The 22,665-nt window shown below is 38.5% G+C and overlaps 1 protein-coding gene across 1 annotated transcript; it reads left to right on the top strand.

The window, feature by feature from the left end:
* The first annotated feature begins 667 nt into the window (after positions 1–667).
* On the top strand, positions 668–21,909 carry LOC139722700 (epithelial sodium channel subunit gamma-like). The gene is made up of 14 exons (XM_071633992.1): positions 668–702; positions 4,899–5,101; positions 6,213–6,389; positions 7,026–7,130; positions 8,070–8,318; positions 9,878–10,040; positions 11,178–11,293; positions 12,343–12,506; positions 16,230–16,437; positions 17,419–17,491; positions 18,881–18,938; positions 19,252–19,325; positions 20,736–20,811; positions 21,337–21,909. Exons 1-14 carry the CDS (start codon positions 668–670, stop codon positions 21,694–21,696), a joined length of 2,061 nt encoding a protein of 686 aa, XP_071490093.1. The 3' UTR covers positions 21,697–21,909.
* The last annotated feature ends 756 nt before the right edge of the window (positions 21,910–22,665 follow it).

The raw sequence follows: 22,665 nt of genomic DNA, 5'->3' as shown, positions 1-22,665 counted from the left end.
CATAACTTTGTATTTTGCCAGTATGCATGTGTAATTTCGTATTTGTTAAACATTATCTACCATGTAAAGTCGAATACATGCCTATGTTATATCTTCTGATTCATCTCGTGTTATGTTTGCCGAAAAAGAAAGAAGGAATGAAATAAATGAAATGAATGAATATGCACGTGTTACGTAATATTCATCTCTCATGCTGCGTGATACAATGATTTCCTTTCTATATCGGTTGTGTGTGAAATCAAATTGGGCTAAATAGCACAGAGAGGTTTAAAAGAAACAATGTGATGAACAGAGGTAGATAGTGAGGGGGGAGAGAGAGAGAGAGAGAGATAGAAAGAGAGGGGGTAGAGATGGAGAGAGAAGGCTGGGTCTGTATACAAACATAAAGAAGGATTATTATTACGGCGCAGTCGGCTACACTAAAGGAAAACAAACAAGTGGAGGTCTTATCCATGTAAATCACGCCACTGTCATGTCTGTGCTCTTACATTGCTCAGTTCGCTGCACGCAAAGCGCACGCTTTCATGCAAAGTTTGTGGAGCCGCCGCGGCATGAGAGGGACGTCTGGTAGTAAGTACCTCTCTACCATCCCAGTGATTGCGGGTTTTGCTCTCTCTGCTGCAAGAATCTGTTGCCACTTACTCGTCATCTGTACTGATCAAGCACAATGAAAGCTGAAGATATACCACGGAGCAGTAAAAGGTAATATCCAGATTCAAATTCATGAAATTCTTCAGTAGAGATGTTTTCATTGCAACTGATTGACAAATTGCCCTACATCGACGTAAACAAGCACTGAATTGATCACGTGTTATGGAAGTATAATACTAGCCATGATAATAAAAAAATCATGGGTGTACGAATTTTTTTACCAGGGCTACTACTAAAACACTGATTAATTCGTTAGTGCTTATTTACATCGATGTAGGGCAATTTGTCAATCAGTTGTAAAATATCCAGATTGTATATATTTTTTGTCACGACTTCATCAGTCTTTTCCTTTTGTAATGAAAAAAACACATAGCGAGTAAGTAAAGAATTAAAGTGAGAATTTTCGTTTCTGCATTTTATTGTTTTGATATTAGGTTGCAAAAAAGGCGTACAACTTGTGGTCATGCTTTCTTCCATATTTTTTTTTTTTTTAGATTGCCGAATATTTTTGATTATTTATTAATAGGCCTATTAGTAGTTCCGTATATCCAAGCGACGTAATTGAAAGTGAAATTCTTAAATGAATGTGGAAAAAAAATCATTGTCCCTACCGCCTCGCCCTTGTCAAACATTCGCTGGGATTAAAGATAGGATTGCGACCTTGAGGTGATGAAATCATGCCGCCCGTAGATAACGATATGCTTGTAGATTACGAAGCTTGCTGGCGGCTTTCGCTTTACTACGAGATCGTGAAGCATAGTCTCTCATACAGGTCTGTTGTGTGACGTACCGCTTACATCCCGTCTGGTAGTAGTTCCATAGTCTATATCATGGGCGAATCCAGTAATTCCGCAAAAGGGTGGGGGGGGGGGGGGGGAGGAGGGGCGCAAACAATATTTCCGAGGTTACTTTCGGATTTCATCTCATTGTCTTTTTCTTTTGTTTTAGCAACAAATACAGAGGGGCGCGCTCTCAGTGCGCCCCTCTCTGGATTCGCAACTGTATACTGTATAGCCTGGGCACAGTATATAACAGACTCACGGACTGTTAACCTTCACCATGTTTACTAAAGAGCCAGGGCATTCATAGTCCCAACAAACAACATTTCTCCCTTCCTCACAGTGAGTTTCATCTCACTGGTCCTCTCAAGAGTTAAGTAGGCTTACGTGGCCGAAGCCCTCCAGGTAGCGTGGCCTCTTGACCCATCGGCGGACGAGTGAAAACGATGCCTCTCTAGGACACCGAGTTATTTGTAAAATATGGCAGGGCAGCAATAAATTAAACACATCATAACATCAAGAAGGCCATCGTTGTCTTAATTTCACCAAAACTTTGTATCTTTCTATGGGGGGGGGGGGGGGGAGGGGGGGAGGGGGGGGGGGGCGATGTGGCATAGTGGATAGGTCCTAAGACTCCCGACTCCTGATCGGAGGACCCGAGTTCGAATCCGGCCCAGTGCGTAGGTTCTTGGACAAGATGTTTCAGTCCAACTGTGTCCCTCTCGACCAAAATGTAAGAATGGGAACCTCGCAACGCTATGGTAATAATAATAGCAGTTCCCTCTGGTAGAGCAGTTGCAACACTAAAGACGCTACCCTGGGTAAATAAGACCTTATTTTCAATATCATTATTAGTAATGGTAATGATGATAATAATAATGATAATAATAATAATAATGATAATAATAATAATAATAATAATGATGATAATAATAATAATAATGTTAATAACAGTAATACTGTGATTATTATTAATATTATTATTATTATTATTATGATTATTATTATTGTTATTAGGGCCTATTATTATATTATTTTCATCATCATCATTATCATGTTTATTATTATTTTCCTTCTGTTCAGAAAATCATTCTCTATGATAATATCATGATGAGATTGCGAGTTGTGAGAAACTGGAAGCTTTGAGTAATGTCGGTTTATATGACTGAGCAGGATTCTTCTCGTTAATAACAACAAAGTCTGAATCCACAATGCTGTAATAGTGTTTGAGCAATGTCGCAAAAGATCATTCTGAATTAATCTTATTTTCGCTTATTGTTGATTGAGTGATCTAACTCATATTAAAACAAGTCATTGCTGTAGCTTATTTTGCTGCTTATTTTGTTCTCTCTTAAAGAGTATGGGTTTCAAGTCAATAACACCTCACAGGTTGCTCAGGAATTCTCGAGTGTATTATCTCTTCCCCTGTCAATAAAACAACTCGAACATTGCTAAGAGTACATTTCCTATATTTCCTAAAAAATGGTAATTTAACTCTGGCTGTCCGTCTGTTCAAGCACGGCTTATAACGGCGGCCCTCTGCATTATATGTATATATTATATATTGTACTGTGAATCAAGTCATTATTGGCCATATATATATATAATCAACTTTTTAATACTTGAAGATAGCTCTTACTGTGCTTGTTGTGTTCAATGTTATTACTATGTCTTTCCCTATCCACTCATTTTGCCTTTGATGAAGATTCTGGTAGGATCGAAATCTCAAGTCCCTTTGGACTTCAGTTTATTCCACTGGCCTGCCACCCGCCACTGGATAAGTAATTTTTCGAGCTGCTTTTTTTTTTACTATTATTTTTGCTACATTTTTTACATTTGTGTTATATCATGTATACTAAGAAAGTGAACACACATGAAATGCTTGGGCATAATTCGGCAATTGTCCCCCGCACACAGTCAGCAGGGTATATGATCCATTTTCAAATCCTTTATCTTATCATCGTTTTCATTTTTCTTTCCCCAGAAACTAGAGATATTGATGTGATGTGTATGGGAAATATTGGGATGGTCCTATTATTATCTTACACACCATCCCCAGCTGTGTATCAGGAAATTCTATCCCTACTTAGTAGACTCAAGAGGCGTAGATCAATTTCAATATGAAATGGAGAAGAGTATAGAGGTGACATGCGATGTGAAGTCTATGGGCCACTTAAAGAGCTTTGCAATAGTATTGATTTTTAGGTAGTGACAATCATTCCCACGCACACCCACTTATATCACCTTTATATGCACACATGTAACTATATATATTTTATAGCAAAAAAATAAATAAAAGCCATGGCGGTAGTACACGTTCCTTTGTGCGTATGTTTAGTGGGACGTGTGCGTCACTCTTTATGAACAACAATAAACTGATGAACACACAGACAAATAGCCTGACAATCAGGACACAGGTAGACTCTATAATGTTGTGCCCATAAGCAAAGATGAAGTCAATGAAACAATCAGTAGGACTGGTTGGGACCACGTCCGTGACGTCACAGAAAGGTATACTTAAGGGGCCCACATACTACAAGCTCTGTCTTTTTAGTGGGTCCCTCCATTTTTCGCACTTTAAGCAACGGTATGTACTTCACTTTGATCACTTCTGTATCTTTTTTACTATACAATGTATGATTACTATAGGTCCTCAACTGTTGTGCAGTCTTTTCATTTCACTATGTTTTATTTACCTTATTCTCTGTTATCAAAAGAAGCGAAACATGTTTTGTCGAAAAATGAAACAAACTTTGAATTGAATTGAATTGATAGAAGTTGGCACGCCATCAGCGGTACTTAATACAAAAAAAAAAAAGTTTCACTGAAGCCGAGTGTCATGTTAGAACCATTATCACTGCAGTTTCTTCCTACTCGAACCACAGATTTGTGCCAATCTATTCGGTACAAACGATTACATTGTACTGGAGAGTTGTTGTAAGGACTGAGTCAATAAGAGAGAGAGAGAGGGGGGGGGGGGGGGGGGAGAAATCCACTCCCCGATGTAGTCAAATTTGTAGCAAGGGATTACACCAAATGGTATCGGGAGTAAATCAAATCCATATATATTTTTTTTTCCTCTGGCAAATATCATTCTCCAAATCCTAAACTTTAAAACAATATATAAAGTGCAACACTCCATTGCAAGAGAAATAAAAAAATCTAGACAATTAAATGTCAGGAAATTGTTAAAAACTTAATCATTCGGATTAGCGGAGATGTTTTATAAAGATCTGGCCAAGTTTGGAGAAATTATCGTAGCGTGCATGGAAGGTCTATTCATATCTAAATGGTTAACCATTAATATCATTCAGTGGTATTCACACATGAATATAATATACCTGAAAACACGTTTCAATGTATTCTCATGCAAAATTATTAATTTCGGCTTTCCACACATTCTTACATTCCATTTATTCCCTCTTGTCGTAATAATTTTCTTTTCAAACTTTCTGACGTTATACGCAGCAATAATGACGACATCGAAGTCGGCTTACGAAGCTCTGACGTGAAAAATGATTCACCGTCCACGGTCTCGTCTCTCCTGGGCGACTTCGCCATAAGGACCACGGCCCACGGCATCCCGCGCGTCTACTCCGCCAAGTCGGTCGTCGAAAAGCTCTTCTGGATCTGCGCTTTCTGTGGGTGTTTAGGAGTCTTTCTCTTTCAAGGTAATACAATGCTATTGATGTATTGATGCTTAGTAAATATACGTATGAAATTGCAAAAGTACAGCCTGACCGTGCAAGTTCTCCACTATAGGCAACATTTTACGACTACCGTCAAATTAGCGCAAGTGCTGTTGAATCTTACCAAGGCTTAATGTCAAGGTCAAATGGAATTGAATGAAGGGTGCTCTATAGTACGTTTTGAGTGAATGTTGTTATACAAATAGTGAATGGTCATGAGTGAAATGGTGCAACATTTCGCACGAGATGAATGGTGAGGCACTCTGTAGAAAGAAGTATTTACTTTTACTCCATCATTTATTTACTGCTAACAATTAACCGATCGATTTTTCTAACTACATAATTGGATGGCGCATGTCCGTTACTGTAACTGAATTGTGACCGTACATTTCATGCATGTCAGATGATTGTCTTTTAAAGAAAAAAAAATCAGATAAATGGGCTAAAATTTTGCTGGGTTCTTTGTAACTTTGTAAGTATGTACATGGTATTTGAAATATGCCTTATGAGATTGGCGCGTACCTTTCCTCATCATAACGTTTAATATGTTGACGTTTCTCAAAACAATTATGACAATGATAAGTCAGTGAATGTATAAATATTATTGAAATGCATACGGAATGTATGTCTGGAAGATCGGACAATCATTCGAAGGTTATGTAGTTCTAACCTTATATATATTGCCCTCTGAATAGATCGGAAATCTGTAACATGAACAAGGATTACTGTCTTTCAATGAGCATAGCTCACATGGGATTAATCAGCACCAATAAAGTAACAGATTTTGAAGAAATTGTCATATGTGTTTTCTGCAAACAACCTTTACTATGGATTTTCCTTAACCGCAATAACATGTGCGTTTGCTAAAGCAACACTGAATTAAATTGCTGGTCGAACATTTGAATTGAATTGAATTGAATTGAACATAATCTCTTTGGAGGAAACGTCACTTTTTATACTCGAAGAACAGCCACAGTTCTTAGCATAAGCAATGTGGCTGAGAAATCACTCTCAATTTCGTTGTCTCATACATACTATATTCCGAGGGAGAGAGTAGCTCTTATAATGTTTACGCATTTCTTATTCCTGCCAGGAACAAAACTTCTCCAGGACTTCATGTCCTACCCGTATACCACCAGGACAGACATCATCACGGAATCGTCCCTTCGGTTTCCCGCCATCACTGTCTGTAATGTCAACATGATGCGGAGATCGCGGCTTGTCAACACGAGGTTCGAAGACCTGATCGAGCTTGACGGAACCTCGACAGGTGTGGGAAATGTCTGTCTGTATGTGTGGTGTGTGTGTGTGTGCGATGGTGTGCGTGTGTATATATGTGTGTTCGCTTGCATGTCGTTTGCATTAAAAGTAAACCACAGAATCTCGTATAGGATCCTCATCTTTTGTTTTGTTTTTTTTTTTGGTTTTTTTTTTTGGTTTTTTTAGTGAACATTAAAAAAATAAGAAAGCATGGTATTTCTGGAAGTTATAGCAGAACAGGAGTTTATCTTGCTGGTAGGCCTAGTGAGTTTCGCTGCCCGCCTGTCAAAAAAAAAAGTGAAAGTCTGGCCGGAATGTCCCTTGTAGTGGAGTAAGTGCGTTGTGAGAATCAAGTTTGTATGATTCCAGCGATTAGGGTGAGGTTACGACAAGTCGTTGTGAGGTGAATTAGCGCCATCACATGGTAGACAGGCTTCATGTGATAAAACGACTGTTATGAATATATAATTATGAACGTGATTTTTTATGGCTGTTTAATTGATATCATCGTAGGCAGTGCTCAACTTTAATTATCTCTAACATTACATTGTTATCATCGATACAAGTAGCAGTTTTTGCAGTAGTGGTATGATTATTGTTTGATTTGTTGAATATGTTTGGTTTCTAAGTTTGTTTGTTTTTTCAGGTGCCACGGACGATTATTCCTGGTGGTTCAGTAGCGAATTCTATCGAGATTTGGTCGACAGTTCCATGCAGTCAGAGAGCATCACTGAGACCCCAGCGGACACAGGTGAGAGACAGCGGTGAAATTTAATTCGATCAGATAGATTGCTTACATTCTGACTTCAGTAATCTTTTTGATCCAATGACACTTTCTTGTTCTTCTTTGAATTTCTTTCTTTAGTTTTTTTGTTTTGAATTTGTGATCCTTGAATAGAAACAGGAGGATTGAATAATGAATGAATTAATTAATTAAAGGACTAATGAAGGAAGGAACTACGAAGGAATAATGGACAGTATGTATGAGGGGAAAGGGAAGAAATTGTGCCACTGCCTCTTTCGTTATTAATAGTACCACAACGACAACAGCCTCTTACAGTGATATTTAGTGAAGATGTTAATTGGCACTAGCAATGACCACAACACCGTTACATATTACGCACAGAATGCATGGCCGGAGGAATCGGGGGTGGGGGGGGGGGGGGGGGGGGGCGGCGCTCGCCCCCCCCCCCCCCCCACCCACAAAGAAATACATAAGGTGTCACCACTTTGGGCCCTCCCCACACTTTTTAACCCCGGAAGTACGTAAGTGGCACTAGAGACAGTGAAGAGTGAGCGTGGTAAGGTTATGTTTTTGCACTGAAGACCTTTTTTGTTTTTGTTTTTTGTTTTGTTTTGTTGTTGTTGTTTTTTTGCTTGTCAGCTGAAGAAACCTGGAAGTGGCAGCAGAGGTTGGGCTGAAGGCCTTTTTTTCTTTTCTTTTTTTTTTTGCTTGTTAGCTCTTGAAACCCGGAAGTGCCCCCCCCCCCCCCTCCCTTTTGAAAACGCTCCGCAATGTGTTCTCCTTCTTCAGTTTTCAAGAGCTCCATATCGCCTTGATGATCATTTTTGAAAAATAGAATTATTACTGGGAATTGTCATTGTGCTGTGACTTTCACTTTCAACACCGTGAACAATTTCCTCGGTTTAGCTAACACTTCAAGAAACAAAATTTGTATCCCTTGAACAGGAGACGAGTTGTCATCACTGAATGGAACCGAAACCTCGACCACGGGATTATCTACGACATCATCGCCGTCGTCATCGACTCCTTTGTCTTCCAACGAGACGGAGTGGTCATTGTCGCCATCGTCGTCTGATCAGGCGATGTCGGTGGCGTCTAGCAGCTCTGACTTGGCAAACATATTCTCGTTCGTAGAGAGTGGATGGCTAGGGGGAGACTTCGACTTCTACGACCAAAATTTTGTTGGTGTTGATGGTGAGAGTACTTAAAATTGTAATGATAATGATAATAATAATGATGATAATAATGAAAGAATAGTGACAGTAATAATAGTAGTGGTAATAATAGTAAAAATAGTAATAGCAAAAATAAGAATAATAATAATAAGAAGAATGATAATAATGATAATAATAATACAAGCAATAATAATAATAATAATGATAATAATAATAATAATGATATTAATAATGATAACAATAATAATAATACAGTCATGAGTAGCACCTGCATAAACCCATATCTATTCTTGCGAGAAGCAATTGTGTAACTTGTTGTGGATGGCTCTTTCCACATCGTGTATGGCAGTCGATCACATAGTAAGTGAATATATGAATTTTAAAATCTTCTTCAAAATATTTTATCGTTGTAAGATATACCTTGACGTAACAAAAAATAACGTGAAAAATTATCTTTGCCACTTGAAAGAAAAATGCAAAAAGAAAGAATACTGATAAATATAGAGCCAGTAAATGATAATAAAAATGATAGTGATAATGATAACAATAATAATAATAATAATAATGATAATAATAACAATAATAATAATAACAATAATTATAATGATAACAGTAATAATGATAAAAATATAAAATGAAAAATAAAAATATAAAAATAAAATATCGCAAATGCTTAAACGGACAAAGACCCAGGATTCAAGAAGACGCTGTTTGTGACCATTTTATTACGAAGATCGACAATGTAAAACTGTCAATCATTATAGACTGCGGTGCTGTCTTTTGTATACAACGGTTCATTAGTGTCTTTCACGATTCGCTGTAAGTAACGTCCGTATGGTGCATGCATAATGGACTGGACTGATCACATCAATCATATTAAATGCAGATCAAGATCTATGGTTTTACATGTACACAACAATCAGTCGACTACCTTTTACACAACAAACAAGTTTCCGCGTCTTGGCCGTGTTTATCGAGCAAACTTTGTCTTTGAAGAACCCGTATGACGTATCAAGGCGAAACTAGCCATCGATAAAGGGTTCAACAAATTCGGGCAGAGAATATGAAAGTATAGAATTCGATATTTTTCCCATGCATTTCCTCGAATAAGTGATAATTCTAAGAGCAATCGGATAATGCAAATCTTATTCAATTGATAATATCACCTCATCATAAGTCTTCGCTATATTCCTCTTTTAAAAGCATCTCTTAAATCGTATACATCATTCTCCTTTCATAATTGTACTCATTCATTTTCATCTGTTTATTTAGGCCCTACTAATTCATTAATGCTTTAATTGATTATATAATTTAACATAACAGGTTTGACTTTCATAAGGACACCTGTTATTAAGCAGCTACAGAATCAACCAAAAACATAATTTGTATGTGTGTGTTTCTGTGTGTGGCAAAGTCAATACAAAATGTATAACTTGATGAAGATAATGTTTACACTATATCTGATCATGCGCGCGCGCGCATTTATTTTCATTTTTGTATATATGTATTCATACGTATTTATTTTGTAGGTATACAAAGTGGAGTGTGCATCCATAGATCTTTGAATTTTCTCAACAGGAAGCAGTGATTGGGATGCGATTGTTGAGCAGTCACGTGACCCAGATTTCTATGACGTAAAGAATTTGATGAACCCAACTCTGGAGGAGCTTCGAGCGTACGGCCACCAGCCAGAGGATTTCATTCTCCAGTGTGTCTTCGATAGGCGAGCGTGCAGCTACAGGTAGGAGGGCACGTTCCAATTTTCTCAGTCTTCATCTATTCGCTGCTACCGATCTATATATGTTCATTCGAAAACCACGACTGAAACAGGTCTGTTAGAATGTATTGGGCCATTAGCAAGTGATTGCATCGAAACACACACGATAGACCAGTTCGTAATTCCACTTTGCGCATGAGCAGAAAAAGGTCATTTGTACCAACAAGCATTTTGGTTTGAAATTCACTGAGATAAGCATCTGTGATGCAATGATTATTCATGTGATCCTTATCTAAATGGTGCTTGCAAGCACATCCACCTGACAGCAAGAGTGGTATTTCGCCATATAAAAGGAAATAGGCTGTTATTGCATTCAGTACAAAACAATGAAATGAATGCATGTTGAATTGTCAACTGATGGAGTATTCCGATCACCTGAACTCAACGCAAGTTCATTCTTTGTTTGAAGATGAATTCCATGAATTGTTACGTTGGGCAAGCTTATGCATTATGCTGCTTTGAAAACGAGTGAAGTGCCTAACCAACAGAAAAAAAAAAGTCATTTGTACCAATGTGTACATGAGCTAAATGAATTACGAACTGATGGCTTATTGGCTGCGCTCATCGGTGACGTTCGACTGCAGTCGAGATTCTTCGGTTGTGTGTGTTCTTACATAGAGATCAGCGTTGAACCTTAACACAATTCTTCACGGGAATTCCCGAATATATCCGAGTCGCGCCAACTGCTTCACATTGCCTGGTCAACTCACGCTAATTCATTATTTTGATAATTGCTTGCAGTAAATCTTAGAATTCGTTTAAACATTGCTATGATGCTACCCTAGTGACCCAGAATGATCCATCCGACGTTCTTCAATTGTCATAATCAACAGAACTTGTAGATAGGTCTGATTAAAGAAAGTGACTTTCATTGACAGAACTTCTAGAAAGACTTTGAGTTCACATTATGTATATGCTCCCGACAAGAAATGTCATGCGGATAATATACACTTGCAGGTATTCAAAGTAGGTACGTTGTAGGTATTCTTGACTCCTATCACTGTAAACAGCCCTGTATCCAGTTAGCTACACTAAATTGCGTTTGTGTCTGTGATTTGCTGCTGTTGACAAAGTCATCTTCATTACTCCTTGCACCCTCAGAAATTTTAGGATATTTCAGCACAAAGATTATGGCAACTGCTTCACATTCAATGGCGGGAATTTGACTGAAAACGGGACAGACGTCCGGGATACGGGCAAGACAGGCGCTCAGTATGGTGAGGTTTCATATCGGCCAACGGTTCTTGTGAACTAACAGAAAAACCTATAAACAGTATGTGGCGTATCTAAGAAGAGTTTCATTGCAAAATGAGCTAAGCGCCATTTCTAAACATTTCAAGGTAAGTCCATCATCAGATAGACCAAAATTTAACCTTTCCAATACCCCACTTGTAACATAACAAGGAATTTTCTAAAAGTTATGATTAAGAATATCCTCCATTTTCTTTTTCTTTTTTTAGCAGCTTTAATCACACATCTCAACTTAACAAGAATGGAGTTAGCTCGTTTTCAGATAAAACTCCTATTTATAACCATGGACATTATACACCGCCGGCGCCACGTTTTCAAAAGTGGGGGGGGGGGGGGGGAGGGGGGCACTTCCGGGTTTCATGAGCTAACAAGCAAAAACAAAAACAAAAACAAAGGCCTTCAGCGCAACTTGTGGTGCTACTTCCGGGTTTCTTCAGCTGACTTCAAGGTTTCTATTTATTTCATTATTGTGCTTACGCACTTCCGGGTTAAAAAAAAAAAAAAATTGGGGGACCCAAAGTGGTGACACCTTATGAATTCCTTTGTATGGTGCAAACACGAAAGCATCTTGGGACCACAAAATGGGTTTAGTGGGTGTAGTAGGCGTTTGTGTGCGTGCAAATTCAATCTCTCTCTCTCTCTCTTTGTTATCTAAAGTGTCTGTCATTAGTTGCTAGGTGAGGTGTGTGTGTGTGTGTGTGGGGGGGGGGGGGGGGTAATCCTCCCTGCCCCACTCCTGGTGTGGTACTGCATGTTGCCTCTGTACATTTACACAGAGAGGTGTTAGCACGATATGTAGATACATGTTTTGTATACGTCTTGGTGTCTCCTCACAATTCGACTCGAGATTCCGTTTGAATTATTTTTTTTAACGGGTTGATGATGATGTTTTGCCTTTCAACTTGTTAAGAATTCGAAGCTAATGATGACGCAACATTTTTTATCCTTTGTGGTGGAAAGAAACGTTGCTTTGGTTTACATAGTTCTTCCTATTTCCCATTTCCTTCTCGCTAAGGGCTCCACTTAACATTGTTTGTGGAACACCCCGAATACGTTGGCTTGCTAACCTCGGATTCCGGCGTGAAAGTGTCTATCCACCCGCCCACAGAGCAGCCGTTTCCGGAAGATGACGGCATTACGGCTTCTACGGGACAAAAAACGACCATAGCTCTGCGGAAGGTTCGTTACCAGTCTTAGCGTATTAGTCTGTTATTGCCGAAGCAAAATAATCTGGGATCAAATTACATGATCGATGTCCTCCAGTCCTACAGTTGTCCATCGGGGAGCGATTTTTTTTTCCCAGTATGGGGAAGGCATGTATTTGTCTTGGTGACTTGGATAGAGAATAACTATCAAGTCTTTGACTTTATTACTCTCTCTAAGCCTGACGGAATAAACCGTTACAAACTTAATATACTTTAGAAATTAAGAGCAAAAATGAAAACAAGATATTGAGCAAAACCCAGTCTAGGATTCGAACAACCGTCCATCTTTTGAACAGTGCATGGAGCTACCATGAACAGTAGTAGCTCCATGATCAGGGCACCAACAAATCGTGCCACAGCGAGGAGCTGCCGAGATTGGTGGTCATTGAGCTTTTTGAAGTATACGAACACAAATTGTCTCCCTATAGTCTTTAGGTTTCTGACCTTTTTTTGTCAGTAGACTGCCGTAGATTTTACACACACTAGTGACTTTCCCATGCTGGGAAAAAAAAATATTGCCACCGGGGATCTTAGAATGGCAGTCGTAGAGGGCGTAAACAGTTTCCACGAGATCTTTCTCGCCACTCATTGCAATTCACGGAGCCAGCGTTTACTTGCACAATTTTATCATTAAAATCACTATTCATGTCAGGACATTCTAACTTATGAAGCATATCCGTGGCACTTTGAAAAAGGAATATGTAGTTCTCTTTGAGAAGAAGGGCACAAAGACACCTGAAAAACTAAAAAATTATTTGAAGGGGTCGGTGCAATAGTGCTAACCCACACAATAGTCATTTTGAGATAATCGCTGTTGAATGTTCGAAGAGTCCATACATTGTACATTAATAAAACATGAATGCATGCATTCTTACCATCTTATTGGTTGAATTAAGATATTATATTTTCACGGAGGTTAGAGTGAATGATAAGGATTATGAAAATGCATGTAACTTTTTGACAAGTGTGGGTTAGCACTATTGCACCGACCCCTTCAGTTTGTTCTTCTATTTTTCTTCTTCCGCTCTGACGTCCTTGTTATTTACATGAGTGGTCTCTGGTAAAAGGGCGAAAAGTCAGACAAGTCAAGTCATAGTCTGCGTTTATCATCTTTCTCCATTTTGAAACAATTTTCCATACCCACTATCAAAAGTCGTTTCCAAAGCCTCATGCAAACGCCTTCCAAAATAAGTTGCGTTTATCAAGTCTTCGCCAACACCAAAACTGGCCTTGTCACTGCGCAGTAGTAGCAGCAGCTGCACTGCTCCGTTTGACCCAAGGAGAAGGGGTCTTATACAGCTGCGTGCGCTTTGCGTTTATCTCGGTTCTAGAAATTCGTTTCTGGCTGAAACCTGTTTCGAAAAGAACAAATTTGTGGTTTTCAAAAAGGCTTTCCGAACCCCACAATCAAAACAGCTTTGCATTTATCATCTCTAAAAGAAAAGAAAAGAAAAGAAAACAAAAACAAAAACAAAAACAAAAAAGGAGAAAAAAGCCCTGGGTAAAGCCGTTTGGAAAACTTGTTTCCACCGAAAAAGAAAATAGAAGTAACGACTCATAGCAGCTGCTGGATCGGCCTCGATAACCAGTGGTAACATAATTTAGCTTCTGAACTCTTTTTACTCGCAGCCACAGAACTCTCCTGTGCTCCTACGCGACAATCCGTAAGAGGGCGTGACGTCCGAGGATTATCGCAATCAGAAAATTTGCGCCATCTCTTGGTCTGTCGCATTTGGCAAAATATCGCACCAAGGAAAAAAGGGACGGAGCCCAGACCAGTGGTAAAGGAAGCTCGCACAGTCCAATTCGAGAGAAATGAATTGTTCAGATGATGATGATGAGTTATTCACATCACTGCATGAGTTTTGTGCTTCAGATAAAACTTTCGGTGTTTACAATTCTTGTGATAATAACAATTATGAGCATTATTATGAAAACAAGATTATGAAAAGATGGCGATTTTTACCGTTAAAGAGAAATCCTCCATGACTTATTTACCGCAGTCGCATTCTTAATGGCTAAACCTCTATGTTAAGGTACTTTTACTTTGCTTAAGAGTATAGCTTGAATCCTTTTATTCGGTTTATTTGATATTATCTTATCCTCCATTGCATGCTATTCGCGGTCCGAGGATTTTGTATACTGTGCCAGAAATATTCGGAAACAAATCACCCATATCAGTTTTTTTGTTGTATTTACAGTTAAAGATAAAGATATATTAATAGGTTGAATGTTTGAAAATTGGTGATGTCTTGTGAATGTCGTCAATGTTATTGTGTATTGTATATTTGTCTGTTTTGTAAAAAGCATGTGAACAAAACAAGTATCCATGAAATGGACAATAAAGACTAAAGACTGAAGACTGAAATAATCAGAGTTGAGTCTGTCCTCCACGGAATACATTTGTTATGAACTTAACCAACTTTTTTTTTTGGGGGGGGGGATGTGTGCTTACGTAGGTATAGCGTTATCATTGCACGTATTGTGTTAACGATGTCCGTCTGTGTGAAAGCCTATATTGCAATGTTGGACTTCATTTGGCAGATTTTTTTTCCAAGGAAGGGATATTATTGTTAGAAGATAGCTCTTTTCAAAATGTCTCACACTGTTGTTGGCGTCGACAATCAATCATGCACCACCCTAGCTCGTTCGTCTTCACTGACGGCTTGCTTACGCTGTAATAATGACTGCTACGTCAAAGGGTTCTTTTACACAGATAATGTGTAGTGGAATGCAGAAGGTTTGTGAAAATGACATTCTATTTTTAGCAAATCTTCCCCATAAATCTAATGAAAAAGGCGCAGCTTCAAGTTCAGTACAAAGCATGTTCCATGGGAGAATAACAGCTTTAACACTTTTAGGGTACAATGTAAAATTGTGAGGCTGTGCTTGACTGGTGAAGCGAAGTGAACAACTGTACAAAACTGGCAGACGGTAGAAAATGTTTACTTACACTGATTTTGTCAGAACATTGGACTTTGACACATTACAAAAGCAGTCTACCAGTGCGTCTCGTTTAACATTCTGCGGATCTCAGGAGCAGTATCGCTTCTCTGTCTAAAATTTTGTCTGTTTTTATAGTTATGAGAAGGAAATCGTTGAATTTGATGTGTTGCTCAAGCAGCCTACATAATTATGTGTATGATCTATGTAAGATTGAAGCCATTCATTGCCAGGATTCTGCGATACAGTATTTGCAAGAAACTTAGTGTACAAATTTTCTGTTTATGAAAGAGTTTTACAGCCAATATTTTTGTCATATTTAATAGCGTCTTTAAGAATTGTGCCACATATCCCTACTGGAATGAGCTCAGGGTCTGACACTGTGTTCACAGAATGTTCACATAGGCGACTATGTCAAAACGCTCGAATTTAACAGTGTGAACATGATTTCACACTGTGGTGTGGTTTTCACAGAGTGTTCACATAGTAATGCTTTGTTTTACACTCTGAATTGATGTCTCACGTTGTGTTCACGTTGTGTTAAAACACTCGAGTTTAACAGTGTGAGGAGATATCACACTGTATTCGCGCTGTCTCACACTGTGTGTCTCACACTGTGGGGCACTGTGTTCTTTTCAGCAGGGGTGGTAATGGATAAACTTTGAGAGGGATTACGACTGGGAGGCGATGGGTTATAGATAAAGTAAATATAACATAACATGACGTAATGAAGCGAGATTTAATTCCTCATCAGCTCAACATAACACGTCTAGGGGGTCAATACGGCGAACCGTGCACGGCGAATGGAGCGAACACAAACTTCACGACGGACGAGTTCTCGTACACCAAGAAGGCTTGCCAGAAACATTGCTTACAGAAGACGCTCCTTGACTTGTGTGACTGCATCACTGACGTGAGGATCATTGACAGTAACCAGTGCAGTGCACTCAACAGCACACAAGGTTTGTGGTTCAAATCCACATCCTTTCAAAGTTAAATCTAACAGAATGAATTCAAAACGATGTCAGTTCATCCGATTAAGTCACAAAGTAGACAAAATAATATGTGTTTTTTAATAGTTCAACATTAATTACTTTTATCGAATACAGACAAATCTGAAGATTTTTTTTATTTCAGTATCTCACAATGATTATTGTATTGTATTGTATTGTATTGCATTGTATTGTATTGTATTGTATTGTATTGTATTGTATTGTATTTATTCAGACAAACTAAAGCAACATGTCTATAGGGGTGCAAAAAAAGTGCGAATGCCCATATTTGATCGTTGCAGACTCCCCCTCCCGCCCCCCCCCCCCCAGAAAAAAATTAATATGTTGAATTGTTGAGAGCTTACCGATTATAATAATGATAATAATGACAATGATGATAGTAATATTAGTAGTAGTAGCAGTAGAAGTAGAAGTAGTAGTAGTAGTAATACAGATGATAACAATACATATGATATAATTATAATAATGCGAATGATTCTGCAATTTTTGGTCAAATGGTCTGAACAATATTATATGTGGGGGATGGGGATATTCTGAGTGAATTCCGTTTGCCATGTTTTCTTTCTGCGTTTCTTTCATTCTTCTTTTTCAGTTGGTCAACAAATGGAATCTAGAAAAAGGGGACAAATTTTCAATATGTGTGTATAAGATTGAGGTAGGAAGATAGAGAGAGGGGGGTAGAGAGAGAAAGAGATTATATCAGTATTTCCCTCGGAGATGGGAGAAGTGATCAAGTGAAAGGTCTTTGCTTCTCCATTTTATGGAAAGTAGAAGGTAACCGCCACCCCGCCCCACCCTTCTTGCTCTTATCATAGTGATAAGGTGATTTTTGCACTTTCTAAGCAGATAGCCTTGCAACTGTTTAAGATGACCATCCCTCAAATTTGGATCAAACTTGTTAACGTGAGATATTTTGTGTGTTCGTTTCAGAAAAGTGTCAGCAGCTGGTCGAGTATCTCTATGAAAGGAACACACTCGAATGCGAATGCCCGATATCTTGCGAGTATGAACAACGGATCACTAAATTCATTTACATCTTATGTGGTTAGAAAATGAAGTTGCTCAGGATTAAATGGAGATATTCTGGGTCTGAACGCGAGTGTACAATTACACATGCGCACTTACCCATGACTACTTATAATTATACATGTGCAATCGCACAATAATAGCTCCAAATTTCATTTTAACAAGCTTAAAACATGATTGTTTCACATGCATGCGTCAATATATCCACCTAGGTTGACTTAACTTATAGTTCCTTGCAATAATTTTTTTTTTTAAGCCCTGTCATGCGTGGGATGTAATGTGTCACGTTCACTATTGAACGCAATGTTGATATCAATAATCGTTGACCAGTATTGAAAAAAAGGTGATTGTAAGAGAACAACCATCAGTAATAATCAAGAGGAGAGAGTGTTTGGTAGTTTTTCAACAATCAGCATTTGGGGAAATATTATTTTGTTTGTCTATGAGAATAAACGTTTGATTAAATTTGATTTTTCTATTCTCGTTTAACTTGATTTTGATTACTGAAATTCCAACATGGATTACTGACTCGATGGACAGTTCAAGACATTTTTATTTACATGTTTCACTTTAATTTAGGTAACAGAAATATGAAACAAATGATATACAAAAGACGAAATATGCAATGGTTTATGAATAGAAAAATTAGTCTTAATGAGATCTACCGATAAAAAGAAAACCCTACCTAAACAAGATGTGAAATACTAAGGCAACACAAAATCTGAAAATTCACTTCCAGGCTCTAAGTTGGATTAAACGATAAATAGAAAGAGAGCAAGAGTTAGGAGGAGGGGGATGAGACGGAGAAGGAAACAGTGAGATGGAGACCAGAGAATGGTAGAAACAGTGATAGCAATTGTTTCTATTTTCGATGTTGTTGTTGGTAGTGGTGATGGTGGTGTTGGTGTTAGCGTTGGTGGTATCGTTGTTGGTGGTATTGGTGTTGTTTTTGGTGGTGTTGTTATATTAATGTTGTAGTAATGGTAGTGTTATATTGAAGTCGTAGTGATGATGACGGTGTTGGTGTCGGTGTTGGAGATGTTGGTGTTGGTTGTGGTGGTGGTGTTATATTGGTGTTGGTGTTGTAAGTGGTGGCGTTACATGGGTGGCGTTGGTGGTGGTGTTGGTGTTGGTGTTGTTGTTGGTGGTGGTGGTGATGGTGTTGGTGTTGGTGTTGGTGGTGTGGTGGTTGTGGTGTTATATTGGTTTTGATGGTGGTGTTATATTGGTGGTGGTGGTGTTGATGTTTGTGGTGTGGTGTTTTTGTTGTTGGTGGTGGGGGTGGTAGTCGTCGTCGTGGTGTTTTCTGTTTTTCTTTACTTACAATTTACCGTCTTTTCTTCTTTCATCTACTCTTTGTCGATAGAGAAATATCTTATCGCCACTCGGTATCATCAGCATTGTGGCCCGGAGAAAGATACGAGGTGGGTATAGAATTAAAACTATTCATCTTTTACCCGCAACTTGTAGAATTTAAGCTATTTATCTTTTATCTGCATGTAGTAGAATCTAAACTGTTAACTTTTATCTGCATCGATGGTACCGGAAAAAGACAAGCCATCATTAATTCCCCATATTTTGCATTACTGGAATCAAACGTTGTAATGAAAGCAGTGTTAAAAAGCAACACGTGACGAGTTTTCTTGCCTCTGATACTTCTTTATCGCTCTCTCTCTCTATTTCTCTCTCTCTCTCTTTCCCTCTCTCTCTCTCTCACACACACACACACACACACAGGAACACCTTGCCACTCAACTCTCGTCGATTAGCCAGAATGCAGCAAGAATACTGACTGACATGGAATCAACTCGGTATGTATAAAATATAAATGATACCTGTGAACACTCCATGTTCTCAACTACTCGAAGATGGTAGCATAGTTTAATCAGGGAGGTGTAAGAAAAGGAGAGACAACTCCTGCTCTCCTTTGAAGGATGCGCGGCTCCGCCGAGAAGTTATGCGCTTAACTACAGGTGGAAATCAGGTGCTTTGACAAAAGAGAGCATCAATAATCGGGACTAGCGCTCTCACATCTAGAAATACTTGCCCCTAATGCATTTCGCTCTCTCTCTTTCAATGTGATGGCAACAATGAATTTGTGCACCTTGAATTGAAGCAGCGAATCAAAATGCAGTGTAAAACTGACAATTTTAACAGCAAATAGTTTAAAAGCACGCTGGAGCACGCTTTAGCGGAGTACTTTATTTGAAAGATCAAAATATCCCAGATTAAAGGATAGAAAACTAACATGCGGAAATGTGCGCATTATAGAAAATATTAGGTTTTTAGAGGGCCTAATATTCAATTCATTTCGATTTGCGCATTACGAAGAAACTAGAAATACATGTTCATTATTTTGAATTCTTTCCTAAACTACTCTTAATCAATTCGAGTATTTCATTCAAAATTGTACGGGGAAATAAAGCTTGTAATTCAACGAAAGGTAAAATGCGTTCTTCGTCTCCGAACTTCGCCTTGCAACTAGAGCGGTGCAGAGCATGACTTCAAAGCGTATAGTGGAATGCTAGACATCCCATTGTAACGCTTTGAACCCAAACATGTGTATGCATGAATTATGAAGAGTTATCTCTCCTTTTCTTACACCTCCCTTGTTTAATCTTATAACAACCGCTTCAGGCAAAGATTTGTTAGAATCCTGAAATAATTGATGCTATTATCATTATCACTGTTGTCACTAATATTTTAGTAATATAAATTGTTATGTATCACTACTTCATTGTAATTGTTATCATTCTTATCATTATTATTATTATCATTATTATCATCATCATTATTATCATTAGTAGTAGTAGTAGTAGTAGCATTGTTATTATCATCGTCATCATCATCACCATTAGATATTTGAATTATTTTTATTTTGAGAGCTGCTTCACTTCGTAATCCCTGAAGTTTATCGCCAAGTTGATGTTTGTCCATCGGATTTATGCATATCGGGTTTATGATAGCTTCTGATCTCACGAGCAAGGGATACTCAGGGACAATTACCGTACATGGGCTTTCCATAGCCCAGTCGGTAAGAGCACTGGTCTGGCAATCCGAAGGTTTCGGATTCTGATTCTCTTCATTCAATTATGATATGCCTTATATAGTCATACGTGGTGACTTAGATGAAGTAAGCTGACACTGAGTAAGATTCATATAAAGAAACAAGTAAATCGTAATTATGTAACTACGATTTTCTCTGTAACTCGAATACACAGGAAAAATCTGGTCCGTTTGGTCGTTTACTACGAGCAGCTGAACTATGAACTCAACCTTCAAGTGGCTGTGCATACGGTAGGAACTGCTTGTAATGTATATAGACACAGCAATGTAAATAAAGCTGGAGATATAGTCGTCGGTATATGAACATAGATATATAAAAGTGTGTGCATGTATGTGTTTATGTGTGTGAAGAATAATCCATTGTGTATGTTTAATAGTCATTTGTAATAAAAAAAGAAATCAAGAGACAGCAGGAGACAAAAACGATCACATTCGTCAGCTCCTATTCATGCATAGACATTAAAAAAAAAATGATAGGGGTATAGTTTTGATAGCTGAATACTAATCCTATAGGCCCGAATTAGGAAAAGCAGCCTAAAGGACAAGTCCATCCAAAATTGAAGAGGGGATTGAGTGAGTGTAAAAAAAAGTAAAACAAATCTGAGACGTTGAGGAAAATCTGACAATCTGTTTAAACGTATACAGCTCCACACCGAGGGTACACCATTACTATTTACCTTATGCATATATCTCAGCGATAGCGTTTTCGTCGTCACTATGAACGTTCTCGAAATTGTGTGTACATGTTTTTCACAGATCGAGAGTCTCTTTGGCGATATTGGCGGCATCCTCGGTCTGTACATCGGGATGTCGTTCATGTCGTTCGGCGAGATCATTCTCCTACTCGTCGGAATCTCGAAGATCTGCGGTTTAAAACTTTGTCGCCCTCCCGCAGCGTCCATCGCAGAAGAAACTGGAGAAACTCGCAAGGATTACGCGACGCCCAGCGCGCAGACGAGCGCGTCAGCTCCAAAGGCACAGAACGCACGTGGCAGCCATCGAACGGTGTACCGAGTGATGCTTGTTTTACTTCTTGTGTGTTTCTTGGTTCTCACTGCGTCATTGACCGTGTTCACCGTTTTGGTGGCGCAAGGAACGATCGTCATCAACATGTGACTGATTGCCGAGGAAAAGAACCTGGGTCGATGTCTAATCAAAAGGTTACAGAAAGATGACTTTCCGCTCAATTTGCTGTGCTATGTAGAGCAGACTGCTAAAGTCGTACATTGATATTGTATTCGTAACTATGAAACATCAAACATATTGTCAGAGCTTTATATAGCTAAGCTGGGACCATACTTTGGTGCTAGGTATTGATCTTTGCTCGTTTACATAAGCGTGTTAAATATACATCTGTACGATATATTTTACAAGATGTAGAATCAAGAAAGAAAATCAATTCAATTCAATTCATTTTATTTCCATACTTCTCATTTGTGGACATTATAACAGAAATCAAACAAGTTCTTTCACCTTGTAAACAATGTGCAAAACACAACAATATACATGGTGATAACACAGTAATTATATGTAATAACTGGTCAAATTTGAAATCGAGATGGGGTTGATCAAAGAAAAGTATGGCGGGACCTACATGAAAGCAAGCTTGTTTGGCTGTAAGCCCCGAGTAATCAGTGTTTGTGAAGAAGAAACGGAGAACGGATAGTAGATAAGACCAGATGATGTAAGGGTGCCAAATAAGAAAAAAAAAACACACACTAAAATGTGCACTATTACTGTGACCGAGATATCATTGGTTTCAGGAGGACAACATGATTTGCATAATCATAAAGCCTACTTTGGTATATATATATATATGTACACTATAAACTGTTGTTGCATTAAAGCTATCGCCAGGATATGATCAGTAAGACACAAGAAGTAACATATACATCTATCAAGCCATTTGGTGTCCGCCGTCAAGCTCTGTATAGAAAGTTAGAGAGAGAAAGAGGGAAAGAGGAAGAGAGGGAAGCGAAGTAGAATGTGGAATTGATAATGATGAATTCGGAGAGCCTGACAGCAAGACTCAAAATGGAATCTGCAGCGTGTTGACAAGAATGTTTGATCGGACAATAACATACC

The sequence above is a fragment of the Diadema antillarum genome, unplaced genomic scaffold (genome assembly GCF_040938485.1).
Source record: "Diadema antillarum isolate AM-2024a unplaced genomic scaffold, OU_Dant_1.0 scf00000170, whole genome shotgun sequence".
Taxonomy (NCBI): domain Eukaryota; kingdom Metazoa; phylum Echinodermata; class Echinoidea; order Diadematoida; family Diadematidae; genus Diadema; species Diadema antillarum.
Note: the sequence above shows the minus strand (reverse complement) of the source record. Positions and strands in the feature narration are given on the sequence as shown.